The following is a 14,607-nucleotide window of genomic DNA, read 5'->3' on the forward strand; positions in this document are numbered from 1 at the left end:
TCTCCCGGGTGCGGCATTGTGCCTAACTCATATAAGTACACAATAAATATTTGTTGAGTGAAGAGCAATGGTTCCACTGGAAAACTAAAATTAGTTTTGTGTGACTTAAGTTTAGAAGAATTTTTCAAAATTCCCTCCTAAAACCTCAGTGGCCTTTGGTGGGACTATAAAATACCTAAGATAGGACCTTAAGACAGGTGCAGAGTGACAAGTTTTCAGACTCACTCAACGTCCTTCAGATGCACACTGCCTGAGTGTCTGAGACAAAGCCCCTATCCCCACCTTTCCTGATTTTCTAACCTGGGACTCCTGAACTTCTGAATATAAGTGTTTTTTTGGCTCTTCATAGTCCTAAATCTAGGCACTGAACAAGGCGGTGGGGTGGGGTGGGAACCCAAGTCCCAGGCCCAGCAGTGCCAGGAAACCACAGGACTCTCATTACCTCGATCTCACCCTGACAAGACAAATTTTGGGCACCCTGGGACAGCATGTAGTGCTGAGAGCTGCCACTACATGGCGCTACTCCCTCAATGTACCTAATTCAAGAAAGTAGAAATGGAATTCAGCCATATCCCAGTTTCTCCAGAACCAAAAAAGAAAGGCAGTCTGGGCTTGGGGCAGGTGGCACCCAGCATCCCTCAGTCCTGCATTCCTAAGGGAAATGGTCTGACCAGACAAATAAGACAAGCAAGTAGTGTGATGCTCCAATGGCTTTATTAACTCCTTTCTGCAGGTGGCAGTACCTTGTAGCTAGAGAGCTGGGAAGGAACCAGGAAGTGGTGGTCTCAGTATGGGTCATTAAAGGGGTACAGAGGGTGCCCTGCATCTCTCGGGACCCTCTTACCATCCACCTGGAAAGAGAGACAGACAGATGGCTCCATTAGGAGGAGTTGACATTCCAGACACAGCATCTTTCCCTGAATCTTCCTCTGAACATCACCTGTATACAGTACTATGCCAGATGGTAGTACAGGTACCTGGGCCTCAGAGAATGCCAGTGTTGACAGCATCCCAGCAAACCATAGCCTGGTATATACCTGCCCCTGCCCCTGCCCGTAAGAGTTTGCAGTCTCAGCTGGAATAAGGAATATTTATTTTCCTATCTGTAACAGGCTTCAACCCAACCTCAATCTCTCTACCAAGGTTGAGGCCTTCTAGGTTCCTCTTACTTATACCATTTACTGAGAACTGGCTATGGTGTCAGGAACTGGGATCATTTTACAGACAGGAAACTGAGGCTTATAGAAGTGAAATAACTTGTTCTAAGTCACAAGATATTGAGGCAGGACTAGGACTCAGAGGCTATAATGCTTTCTCCCCGAACTATATTATTTCCCCAAGCTTAAGAAAAAGAAAGGAGCCCACTGTGTCCAAGACAACAATCCTACCAACATCCTGCCTCTCCTCTAACCAGCAAGGTTGAGGCCAGATTTGGGCCAGAATTCCACCCCAAATCTTACATTCCCTAACTCTGGCAGGTGATATATACTCACTGTGAGCATGGGCACAATGTATCGCCAATTTTTATTCAGGGCATCTAGTTGCTTCATCTCATCTGGGCTAAAGGTAAAGTCAAACACCTGGGGATGGAAAGTGGGGGTCAGGAAAGCCAGTTTCGTGTGCAGAAGTTGGGATTCCAGAACACTATCTTCTTGTCAGGCAGAATCAGAATCAGACTGTGTCCCAGTGGGCTAAAGAAGACAGAACCCATCACCAAGTACCTGGATATTCTGGAGAATACGTGAAGGGGTGATACTCTTGGGGATGCAGATCACTTTCCGCTGGACCTGCCACCTAAGGTGGGGGATTGAAGTAGATGAGGAAGAGGAGTCAGTCCTCACAAGCATTGTTTCGACCTCCACTCAGCCTTCTCTAAATTCCTGGAGTCCCTGAGCCCCAATGGAATGGGGGACATGCCTCAGAGTAGCTTCCCCCAGATTACACGGCAAGATTAGCAGCCTCGTTCAGGTAGTTGGATAAGGAATCCCTCAACCCTGGCTTCCCAAACCAGGTGCCCTCACCCACCTCCTTTACCCAAGACTGCCGCACCTGAGCAGGATCTGAGCTGGAGACCGGCCATACTTTTCAGCCAGGGCCAGGACCACTGGCTCCTCAAGTAGGACCGGTTCATCAGGATCACGCCAAGCTCGATCAGAGGAGCCCAGAGGGCTATAAGCGGTCACCTCCAGGCCCCGAGCTTGGCAGTGGGCAATCAGCTCCTTCTGAGCCAAGTATGGGTGACATTCCACCTGAAACAAGAAAAAACCCATCAGTACAGGCTGGCCCCACCCAGCTTGCGGGGCCCCACCCAGTCGTGCACATCTTGACCAACCTTGCATTGCTGACCCACCCACTTCCCCTCAGCCCACTTTTCCCATTCTCCACCTTCCACCGTCCATTTCATTCTCTTCCCACACTTCAATGTCTGTCTGTATTTTTGGTTTTCTAATCTTGTATTTGATATGAACCGATACATAGTACTTGTTCTCACGGACAGAACCTCACTTTACATGTACATTATTCATATTTATTTCCATTGTGTTTGAATCAAAAAGACTTTTTAGCCCTTTTTTATTTTAGTTCTAGTGTAGTTAACTCACTGCCCTTCTTTATTTTTTTAAGATTTTATTTATTTGAGAGAGAGAGAGAGAGAGAGACAGAGACAGAGAAGCAGGCTCCCTGCTCAAAGGAGCCCGATGAGGGGCTCGATCCATCATGACCCGAGCTGAAGGCAGATGCTTAACCGACCCCAGGTGCCCCGATGCCCTGGTTTATGCAGAGAATTTCTAAACCAACAGTTTTTTTTTTTTTAGATTTTATTTATTTATTTGACAGAGACACAGCGAGAGAGGGAACACAAGCAGGGGGAGTGGGAGAGGGAGAAGCAGGCTTCCTGCAGAGCAGGGAGCCTGATACAGGGCTGGATCCCAGGACCCTGGGATCAGACCTGAGCCGAAGGCAGACACTTAACGACTGAGCCACCCAGGTGCCCCTACACCAACACTCCTGAAAACTTGTTAGCCATCTCCATGAAGGAGACCTATCATTTGCTCACTCATGTTCTTGCACACACACATATACCCCCAAACCAACAGATCTGCTTTGCTGTGCTCACCTGCAGGACAGCTGGGCGCACAGAGGCCACACTGAGCACATCATCAATCTGCCGACTGCTGAAATTGGACAGGCCCAGTGCCCGTACTAGCCCCTTAGCCACCAGTGCCTCCAGAGCTTTCCAGGTCTCCTTGTAGTGGGTAGAGTCATAGCGGATAGTCCCATCGGCATTCTTAGGGAAAGGGTTGTCTCCCCGCCTAAGTGAAAAACAGTCCTCCACGAGTGGGCACAAATGCCAGGCTCCTGACTTACCTTATCCAGTCACTCTGTGTCCCCATACTAAGCCCAGAAAGGGCAAAAGGCCAAGAATAAGAAACAAGCATGGTTTTTCTCCCTTTCAGGTCATGACCCAGGCATTAACTCTATATAGAACGCCCATTTCCTCTCCTCTTTTTCCTAGACACAGACTGTATCTCTCCTCCTTTGGGAAGTCTTTCTGAACTCCTTCCTCCTCAGAGAGGTTGCAGGCTCTTGCAACCTTCTTCCAGTACAGGGCACAGAGCTGATGGTAAGGCTCCTTTCACACCCTCTGCTGGAGCTGATTCTCTACTGCAACCCTAGGCCTAGCTCAGCAAAAGCCAGCAGTTTCCTGAATGAATAAAGGGAGCAGGAGGGACCACTCATGTGCCCCTAGGATACCCACCACAGGAAGCTACGCTCCTTTTCTGTAGTTAAACTCCTGGCTCTGCTCGCATAAAAGGCTGAGTTCGCATGGCAAGCTGAGCAGTATTCCTCTCCTGCTCTGCTACTGTGCCTTACAAGATACTAACAGGACCCCCCCAACACCCGACTCCCCGGATAAAGACCCTGGCAAGGCTCACTCAAAGGCATAAGGCCAGTGCATCAGGTACAAGTCCAAATACTCCAGCTGGAGGTCAGCCAGTGTCTTCCGGAGGGCAGGCTCCACATCCTCGGGATGGTGTTTAGTGTTCCACAGCTTAGAAGTCACGAACAGCTCCTCTCGAGGCACCACCTGGTCCAGGGGGCAGGGCCCATAGTGAGAAGAGCTGTGGGCACCCAGTCTTACCCACCCTCACCTCTGGGAGAGGAATTAGAAGGAAGATGCCCCCAGATCCCTCCAGCCAGGCCCCAGCCCTCTCACCCCATCCCTCTGTGGCCCCATCCTCACCTTGCCGGGTCCCACGTTCTCCTTCAGGGCCTCTCCGATCTCAGTCTCATTGCCATAGATAGCAGCACAGTCAATGTGGCGGTAGCCTACACTCAGGGCGTGCCTAACAGCTGCTTTCACCTGCCAGGTGACAGAAGCAGAGCTTTCAGCTCTGTTGGCCTAGGCAGAAACTGCCCTCCTGGACACCTGGGTGGCTTAGTCGTTAAGCGTCTGCCTTCGGCTCAGGTCATGATCCCAGGGTCCTGGGATCGAGCCCTGCGTCGGGCTCCCTGCTCAGCGGGAAGCCTGCTTCTCCCTCTCCCACTCCCCCTGCTTGTGTTCCCTCTCTCACTGTGACTCTCTCTGTCAAATAAATAAATAAAATCTTAAAAAAAAAAAAAAAACTGCCCTCCTGAGGGTCACTGATGGGAGAGGGGCAGGAATATACCACTGCAGTCATCTGTAAAGTAGGGGTGAGAAGATGAAAGATGGTTCTAGTCTAGGGGACCAGAAGCCTCTTCAGAGACTCTAAACCTTTTGCGCCAACCCAATAACCCCCAAGATTCCCTCCTATCCAAGCAATCTCAGTGGGGACCAGTAAAAAACTAACATTGTATTCCCAGTTAGATGCTCAGAAGATGGATGGATACAGTGACAGGGAACAGAAGTATAAGTCATAGAGACTGGTTCCCCAGGCCTGAGGAGCTGGTTAGGGAAACATGATACACAGGTAAGTAATTCATAGGCTAAGGCCACACAGAGAGATCCTTATGGAGCCACATAGATCACCTGAATTCTGGGAGTTCAGGGGAGCAGAAGAGTTCTGAGAGGGAGAAAAAATTAAGGAAGGCAGAAAAGTGAGATGGAGGCCCAGAGCCCTCTGTCAGTAAAGAAGAAAGCAGACAGGAAGTAGGACAGGTCAGTCAATTTGCTAAAAACCAGACTAGAAAACCGGCATCAGAAGCAGAACCAAAAGGGCGCCTGGGTGGCTCAGTTGGTTAAGCGTCTGCCTTCAGCTCAGGTCATGATCCCAGGGTTCTGGGATCAAGCCTCACGTCGGGCTTCCTGTTCAGCAGGGAGTCTACTTCTCCCTCTTCCCGGCTTGTTCCATCTCTCTCTCTCTCAAATAAATAAATTTATTTAAAAAAAAAAAAACAAACAGAACCAAGGGTGCCAGGGCCTTGCCATTTAAGATCCCCATCTAGGTACAACTCTCACTATCCAGATGTACTCCCCTCAGCCCTGCTTGCCCCATACCCCCAGTCTTGGCCCAGTTCTGATCTCCACCCCCTGACCTTATCTAGCTCCTGGACTCGCCTGGGTCACGTCAGTGCCTACCTGGAGCACAAAGACCCTGGCTCCAGGGTTCTAAGCAGCTGGAGGAAGGAAAGCAAAGGGAAAAGAGGCAGAGCACACCACAAATACCAGCCGAAATCCCAGAGAGAAGAGGCTATTCTCCCTGCCAGAGTCCCTCTCAAACTTAATCCCCAAACTTCTCTAAACTCTGACTCAGATTTCCAAAGAGCAAGGAAGAAGCCCTGGGAAGATGCCCCACCCTAGGTGGGAGTTGCATCTCTAGTTATGACAACCCTAAGAAAGCAGGTCTCTATTCCCACACTCCCCTAAGCTGGAAGAGTCTACACCAGGGGTTATTAAATTCCAGCTAGCAGCTGCCTTTTGTTTGTTTTTTTTTCAGCTAAGAATTATTTTTACATATTTAAATGGTTTTATCAGTACATAATCGTCCCCATTTTGCAACTTGTCCAGCAAAATCTAAATTATTAAGCACCTGGTTCTTTAAGAAAAAGTTTGCTAACCCTTGGTCTAAGCAGTTGACATAGCTATTCTTCAAACCCTGACACCTGCCATGCATGTGCCTACCTCTGGACTGAGCACTGGGAAGTGGCCCAGCCCTTAAGGAGCCCTATGTGGGAGGGCGCCTGGGTAGCTCAGTTGGTTAAGCGACTGCCTTCGGCTCAGGTCATGATCCTGGAGTCCCAGGGTCGAGTCCTACATCGGGCTCCCTGCTGATCAGGAAGTCCACTTCTCCCTCTGAACCTCTTCCCTCTCATGCTCTCTATCTCTCATTCTCTCTCTCTCAAATAAATAAATAAAATCTTAAAAAAAAAAAAAAGGAGCCCTATGTGGGAGAGGGCGACATGACAATACTCATTCAGTCAGTCAGTAGCACAGGGTGGTAAGTGCCATATTAGGGGTCAGCACAGGGTCAGGCACAGAGGGGTCCCATGTCTGCCACAGCACTCAGTGCAGATCCAATTAGGGAAAGGGCTTCTTCCTACTCTCTTGACCCTTCTGGGCCCCTCAGTCCTTCCTCTGAGTCAGCTCAGGAAGCCAAGGGCTCGCTACCGGTCTCTTCCCTTGTTTCTTCCCACTGCCCTTCAGGCTCATCCCTACATGAAATGGAGTACAGCGATGGGACTGCTAGGGAAAATTCAGGGACCCTCTCCCAAATTCTGCCTTTTCCCTAGCAGAGGTGCAAGAAGCCCTCCTCCCCTTCCTCCATCTCTCACCTGGCCAGGATCGCTCTTCCAGGTGCCCAGCCCAATCAGGGGCATCTTCTGCCCAGTATGCAGGAGGACACATGAAGCCGCCATTGCCCCCTGAAACACAGATGGGAAGAGAATGGGGTGGGGGTCAGTGTGGCTGCTTGAGCCTCAGCTACCCATTGGTCAAGACTCCTGTAAAACATGGCTGGTAAAGGGAGCACAGAGGTTGTGCACACATGACTGTGAGCAGAGGGCAGCTAAGACAGGGTAGCCCGAACCAGCCAAAGCCAGTAGCTCCTGGACAGACATTAACTGGACCACCGGCACGGCTGCCCTTCCTTCTGCCAAGCTAAAGGTCTGTGTTAGAGAGTTCCAATACAAGAGACCAAGGTGAGTGGCTCCCTGAAGTACCCAGCCTTGACCACATAACGTCTCAAGCCAGGGTAAGACAGGCAAAAAGGCCATTATAAGTCAGAGTGAGACCAGGTGACAGAACGGATTCAGGAACAGGTCACTTCTCTGCAGATGAAATGAACATTCCCAGGAGGTTGTCAGAAACTACAGATTCTCCTGGTCCCTCAAAAAGAGGTCTGATCGGCATGCTGCTAGGCCTGAGTAGGCTCTTAAAAGGTAAGTAGACCATTTTTTAGGTGAAAAAAACAAACTCAGAGAGGTGAAGTTATTTGCCCCCAAATCAACACCTGAGAAGTGGCAGAGCCAAAGATCCAAAGAGAAGCCAATGGATAAAGGCAAGAAAAGGGCAGGTAAACAGAGACTTACAAAATTCATGTGCTGTGCCTCACAGTAGACACATATTACAGTGTGCTACAGAAAAGCAAATGACTTCTGTAGGGCAAGGACCAGGAAATACTGACACTGGCTTTTAAGAGTGAGTTGGACTTTCCCAAGAGTCAGGGGGGAGAAGGCTTTCCAGAAAGGGGAATCAGACACAGCAGAAAGCAGTAAGCTATAGACACGAGAAAATTTCCAACTGAATAAAATACGTGGGTGATTGGAGCTTTGAAAATCAGAAATCTCCAAAGGGCCAAGAATACTCAGTCAGTAAATGACGAACGTTCCAGGCCTTGTGCTAGGCCTAAGAGACACACGTATTCAAATAGAGTCCCTGCCCTCTTGGAGTTTACAGGCTGGTGCGGTGAGGACAGAGGATAACAGTACAATGTGTAAGACAGAATCAAAATCTGCGCAAGAGCTACAAGAAAAGAGTAACCCTGCTAGGATGGCTTCTTGGAGGTAATATTTGACTTTTTTTTTTTTAAGACTTTATTTTTAAGTCATCTCTACACCCAATATAGGGCTCAAACTCACAACCCCATGATCAAGAGCTGCATGCTTGGGGTGCCTGGGTGGCTCAGTTGGTTAAGCGACTGACTCTTGATTTCGGCTCAGGCCATGATCTCAGGGTTGTGAGATCGCACTCCATGCTGGGTGTAGGGACTACTAAAGATTCTCTTCCCTCTCCCTCTGCCCCAACCCCCTAATCTAAAAAAAAAAAGAAAAAGAAAGAAAAAAAGAGGAGTGCCTGGGTGGCTCAGTCGGTCAAGCGACCGCCTTTGGCTCAGGTCATGATCCCAGGATCGTGGGATCGAGCCCCGCACTGGACTCCCTGCTCACGGGAGAGTCTGTTTTTCCTTCTCCCTCTGCTACTCTCCCTGCTTGTGCTCTCTCTCTGTCCGATAAATAAAATCTTAAAAAAAAAAAATTTTTTTTTAAAAAAGATTCTCTCCCTCTCACACCTGCTCTCAAAAAAAAAAAAAAAGTTGCACTCTCTACTGATTGAGCCAGCAAGGTGCCCTTGAATCAAGTCTTGACTTCAATAGGAATTATCCAAGCAAAAGGGAAAAGAGAAAGAATGCTCACCCTAAGAGCCAATAAGGTAGAAATAACCTTTTCCCTTGATCTCATCAGTACTACAGATATCACTCCCTTGGGATTGACTGCATTGCCAGCAATAACTGTATAAATATAACCTTGGGGTACATGGGTGGCTCAGTCGTTAAGTGTCTGCCTTCAGCTCAGGTCATGATCCCGGGGTCCTGGGATCGAGCCCCGCATCGGGCTCCCTGCTCTGCGGGAAGCCTGCTTCTCCCTCTCCCTCTGCCCCTGCTGTGTTCCTTTTCGCACTGTCTTTCTCTCTGTCAAATAAAAAAAAATTAAAAAAATATATATATAACCTTTGTTTCCAAGTTCTGAAAAGACATCAAGAATGATATAGTAGAGCAGGAAATAAGATAAGTTTTAAGGATAGCTGACATATCAAAATTGTCTTTCCTAATACTTCCGACTCTGGAAGAATTTTATAGTCTAGTACAACCTGGTCATGGAGACCACCTTTTTCTGCTAAACAAAAAACAAAAATGTTCAGTCTGGGCAGCAAACCACAGATCACTGAGGGCAATACTGTTACCAAACTTCCCCGGGACACAAACTTCCCAGGGATCAGGCAAGAATGTCCGGACCTCACAGGAACTAGCCTGCCAGTCGCCACCAGGGTCTGTGGCTTAGTATCCTGGGCTTGATCCCCAAACAGGTGACCTGATGGCCTCTCCCAGATCTCCTAGCACACACTGGAGAACTCTGAAATTACACATGGACTTAGCCTGAAAGCTTGAACAAAAGCCTGATCTAAGGCAAAAAGGAAGAAACCTGATGCTTGCTTCTCCCTTTCTTTTGATGGTGAAACTGAAATCCCAAACAGCTGAGGCTTGGGGGAGTGGAGCTCATAGGAGAAGGAACACCTAACAAAGAACTTCACCCAAGAAAGAGCTCCAAAGGAGAGAATGGAGGGGCCACAATGAGAACAAATGTTTGTCTCTAGGACAGGAAGTCATACTCTGTCAGCTCTTCACTCTACCCTCATCTTCTGCCTCTTGCATTGGCATTCCAGCCTTCTCCTGCATTAACAGGTTCTGAAGGTGTCAGGAACTGCCTATCAAGGCCTCTGGCAGCACTCAAAACCCCCGTTAACTTGGGAGAGGTTTTACACATAAAAGAGAAAAGCTGGCATGCCTCGGGGGCTCAGTCATGGAGCGCCTGCCTTCGGCTCAGGTCATGATCCCAGGGTCCTGGGATGGAGTCCTGCATCGGGCATCAGGCTCCCTGCTCAGCGGGGAGTCTGCTTCTCCCTCTCCCTCTGCCCCTCCACTCATGTGCTCGCTCCCTCTCTCTCTCAAATAAATAAAAAAAATTAAAAAAAAAAGAAGATTTTGGCCATGTGTGGGGAGAGGTGATATCAAGACTCAGGTTTTAGGGGCACCTAGCTGGCTCACTCAGTGGAGCATGCAACTCTTGATCTTGGGGTTGTAAGTTCAAGCCCCACGTTGGGTGGCTGAGATTACTTAAAATCTTAAAAAAAAAAAAAGGGACTCAGGTTTTATTATTCCCAAGTCAGCACCTATGTTCCTTCTCTCTGGGGCTGTCTTCCCTTCTCAGAGGAGGGCTCTATAGCTGCTGCCTGGATGCAGGGAACTCAAAAACACAGGAAAGGGGCGCCTGGGTGGCTCAGTTGGTTAAGCGACTGCCTTCGGCTCAGGTCATGATCCTGGAGTCCCGGGATCGAGTCCCGCATCGGGCTCCCTGCTCGGCAGGGAGTCTGCTTCTCCCTCTGACCCTCTTCCCTCTCGTGCTCTCTATCTCTCATTCTCTCTCTCTCAAATAAATAAAAAAATCTTAAAAAAAAAAAAAACCACAGGAAAAAGAGGAAGCAGTATTTACATGAGTGTTCTCTGGCTACGTGGGCCTTTCCTCTACTTCCCATAAATGCTGGTGTCCCTCAGGGTTCTGTTCCCAATCCTCTTCCCACTCCCTGGTTGAGCTCACATCTTCAGTTACCACATTAAACACTGATTCTGGGGCGCCTGGATGGCTCGGTTGGTTGGGTGGCTGCCTTCGGCTCAGGTCATGATCCTGGAGTCCCTGGAGTCCCACATCGGGCTCCCTGCTCGGCGGGGAGTCTGCTTTCTCCTCCGTCCGTCCCCCCTCTCATGTGCTCTCTCTCTGTCTCAAATAAATAAATGAAATCTTTAAAAAAATAAAATAAAAAAAAATAAACATTGATTCTGCCCACACGAGTTCTGGACATTCAACTCCCTCTGGACATCTCCACCAGTATGTCCTATAGGTATCTAAGACTCAACATGTCCAAAACTGTTCTCATCAAATCCAGCAGCAAAGCACAAAGGGAACAGTTCAAGGCCTGGGGTTGCACGACCTGGGTTTGAATCTCAGCACCCCTGGCCCATCTTTTGAAGAGATGCTGTATCTATTTTTTTTTTTAAGATTTTATTTATTTACGGGGCGCCTGGGGGGCTCAGTCGTTAAGCGTCTGCCTTCGGCTCAGGTCATGATCCCAGAGTCCTGGGATCAAGCCCCGCATCGGGCTCCCTGCTCCATGGGAAGCCTGCTTCTCCCTTTCCCACTCCCCCTGCTTGTGTTCCCTCTCTCTGTCAAATAAATAAATAAATCTTTTAAAAAGATTTTATTTATTTATGAGAGAGAGCGAGAGAGCACACAAGCAGGGGGAGCGGCAGGCAGAGGGAGAAGCAGGCTCCAACTGAGCAAGGGGCCCGATGTGGGACTTGATCCCAGGACTCTGGGATCATGACCTAAGCCGAAGGCAGATGCTTCACCGACTGAGCCACCCAGGCACCCCAAGATGCTATATCTAAAGCACTATGCAGAGTGCCTGACCCATGCTCTTCATTCTGTATGCTCTCTTAGCAGGGACTCAAGGCCCTGGATAAAAACTTGTTAAAGCAAACATGTTCATAGTATAATCTATGGGATTTTGAAAAGCCATCTAAATAAAGCATTTCAGTTCATTTGGCATTTCTGACTATTATCTATCAGATTATGATTCTGACAGGTGATGGGTAGGGGGGTATACCCTTACCTGTACTTCTAATAAGCCAGCATGGAAAACCACTTTAAATATGTAACAGTGACCAAGATTTGGTCTATTTGGTTGGGTTAAAAATCCTATTAATATTGGTAAATATTTTTAAAGGGGCACCTGGGTGGCTCAGATGGTTGAGCATCTGCCTTCAGCTCAGGTCATGATCTCCAGGTCCTGGGATCGAGCCCCGCATCTGGCTCCCTGCTCAGCGGGGAGCCTGCTTCTCCCTCTGCCTCTCCCCCTGCTTGTGCTCTGTCTCTCTCTGTCAAATGAATAAATAATCTTTAAAAAAATTTTTATTTTTTTTTAAGATTTTATTTATTTGACAGAGAGAGACAGTGAGAGTAGGAACACAAGCAGCGGGAGTGGGAGAGGGAGAAGCAGGCTTCCCAATGAGCAGGGAGCCTGATGTGGGACTCGATCCCAGGACCCTGGAATCATGACCCAAGCCGAAGGCAGATGCCCAACGACTGAGCCACCCAGGCGCCCCCCCAAAATTTTTTTTTTAATTTGGTAAGTATTTTTTAAAAAGATAGTTTGCTCTGGACTGTAATGTAAAACCTAAGACTGCAGTAACAGTTCATGTACTTCTTGACATATGTGAAAAGAATTTTAAAATATATATTTATGTCTTTCTCCAGTCCATCCATATCTGCCTCCAAGGCTACTGCTCTAGCTTGAACCACCCCTACCTGAACCACCCATCTCTCTGCTTCCAGTTTGGCCGCTCTCCCCACAATCCATTCACTAAATCTGACCACGTGACCCAGAGGCTCAAACTCCTCCAGCAGTCCTTGCCTACCTTCAGGATAAAGTCTACATTCCTTAGTAATACCTTTCTTAACTTGGCTCCCACCTTCCTCATTTTTCCACCTCTTCATTGCAAACTCCAGGTTTCAGAGTGCAGAACCAGCCACCACTAACTTGAGTCCAGGCACATTTTGCTTCCCCAAGTCCCACCCTTGCCTGGCTGGCTGGGGCTCATCCTTCAGCTAGGACTTGCTCCTCCCACTCACTGATAGCTGTGGGCTTAGCTGCAGTTGTTTATATTGCTTTCCTTCACAGACCACGGTAATCCTTGAGGTCAGAGTGTATCATCTATCTAAACCCATCACTCCTAGAGTGCCTGCCCCATACATATACATAGAAACACACATGTGAGCGCACGTACACACACACTAAAGACACACACAAAGGCAAATGGTAGAGAGCTTGACAGCTGGGATGGGGGAGTGCATTTGAGGAAGTTACTGCCTTCATCACCTTCTTTCTTTACTTCTTGGGTAACCTGGAAAGAATCATCTCTGGAAAATATCAAAGCACTTTACCATTTTCAGAAAAACAAAACAAAACAAAACCAAAAAAAAGCAGTGGCTTCATACAGGATGATACTGGGATTGCTCCTGTACAAATAAGAAAACTGAGATCTTGGGGAAAGTAATAGGCTTGATTAAAACCATCAGGACTCTTTTAGGGAGATCTTGCAGCCTGAGTACAGGTAGGCTGAAGGGAAGAGTTAGTTAATAGTAACCCCATCTGGTGACAGTTCAGAATCCATCCAGTCTCGCTGTAACAGGTCTGAGGCAACGGAAAAACATGCCCTAGCTTTCCCAAACCCAAGGTAGGTGCCTAAGTAAGCTAAGTCTACTCACTCCGACCACTTCCAAGAAGTATCTCTGCAATTCCATAGAAAGGCCAGAGTTCCTGCAAAAATCGTGTTGGTGAGCAAACAAAAAGAGGACAACTAAAACTTACTGAGCACCTAATAGTTGACGGGCGCTTTAAAAGCTTTATCTCACTTAATTCTCACTACAGTTTTGACGTAGGAACTCATTTAATCGGTGAGAAAACTGAGGTCCACAGAAACTGAGAACTTATCCAAGACCACACAGAGTTCAAATCCGAAACCGAGTCAGACTGCTTCCAGAGCCTGCGCTCTCCGTTCTATTCCGGAGGCACAGAGATGGGGGCAGCAGTAGGAGAAACTCACCTCGGCTGGAACACAGAGCGTGAACAAGACAGTGTGATCTCTGCTCGGTCCTGCGCCCCGCCAACGAGCCAATAGGCCTCAGCTTCCGGAAGCGGTGGGCTGCAAGGGAAGTTGGCCTGATGGTGAAGACGGGGACCTGGCTTAAGTCTGGCAGTGAAGAGGAAGCTCCTCCCGGAGGCGGGGAGAGGACCGGGCTTTCAGCATGACGCGCAGTGGTGGACCTCACCCCTGCCCCTCGTGAAGACCCGGAGGGCGGAAGCCAGAGCTGCGAGCATGCATCGTCTCCTCCTCTGGCTGCTAGTGGTCGGATTGGCTGGAGTTTAGACACACTTCACTGCGCAGGGTTGGAGGAGGCGGGGGTCGGGCGAAGCACAAGCCGCCGGCCACGTGGGAGGCTTTAGCGGCCGGGGAGGCGGTGCCTCTGCTGGCCCACATTGCACCGCGCGCCGCGGCGACACCACTCTAGGCTGCTGGGGACCTTTCTGCTGGAGGGAGGAGGCTCCTGGGTGACACGTTGCAGGTTCCTCTGCTGTCTCGTGTCCTCCTGGATTCGCAGCACCAGCTCTCTCTCCTCTCCCATAGAGACGGGCTGCCCGGGTTTCCAGCGTATACTTAAGCTGGCGCGGTTATTTGGTCAGGCAAACAGGCTCGGAGCGTAGCAGCGGCATAAAAGTTTTAACTTAAAAGGAAGACCTCGAGCCTCTGGGCTCCAAGAGATAGAAAGTTCCTTGTCCCTCTATCTGGACTGTGGACACTGGCCGCGCATTAATGTGCCAGTACTGTGCTAGACTTGATAAACATGTTTTTATTGAATCTTCACCACAACCCTGTAAAGGGAATGTTCTTAATTTTTTTGTAAGTCTTTTAATTGAAGTATGGTATAGCATACATAGAGAAAAATGCACAAATCTTAAACGTACAGCTCTATTTTTTTTCCAGTGTAATTATTATCCAGGTGAAGATACAGACGTTA

General features: G+C 48.7%; 1 protein-coding gene across 2 annotated transcripts; it reads right to left on the reverse strand.

Annotated features, from left to right (window-relative positions):
- Positions 1-698: 698 nt before the first annotated feature.
- On the reverse strand, positions 699-14,013 carry AKR1A1 (aldo-keto reductase family 1 member A1). 2 transcript variants are annotated; one of them, XM_025856771.2, is made up of 9 exons: positions 13,635-14,012; positions 6,754-6,843; positions 4,244-4,363; positions 3,936-4,087; positions 3,116-3,311; positions 2,050-2,249; positions 1,722-1,794; positions 1,494-1,580; positions 699-851 (listed from the first exon to the last, which is right to left on the reverse strand). In XM_025856771.2, the coding sequence occupies exons 2-9, from the start codon at positions 6,835-6,837 to the stop codon at positions 786-788; spliced, it is 978 nt and encodes a 325-aa protein (XP_025712556.1). In that variant the 5' UTR covers positions 6,838-6,843; positions 13,635-14,012; the 3' UTR covers positions 699-785. The 2 variants fall into 2 exon arrangements, with proteins under 2 accessions (XP_025712556.1, XP_025712557.1); XM_025856772.2 differs by lacking the exon at positions 4,244-4,363 and having other exon boundaries at positions 13,635-14,013.
- Positions 14,014-14,607: the final 594 nt, after the last annotated feature.

Source organism: Callorhinus ursinus, unplaced genomic scaffold (assembly GCF_003265705.2).
Source record: "Callorhinus ursinus isolate GAN/ISIS: 27379988/994484 unplaced genomic scaffold, GSC_fseal_2.0 scaffold18, whole genome shotgun sequence".
Classification (NCBI taxonomy): Eukaryota; Metazoa; Chordata; class Mammalia; order Carnivora; family Otariidae; genus Callorhinus; species Callorhinus ursinus.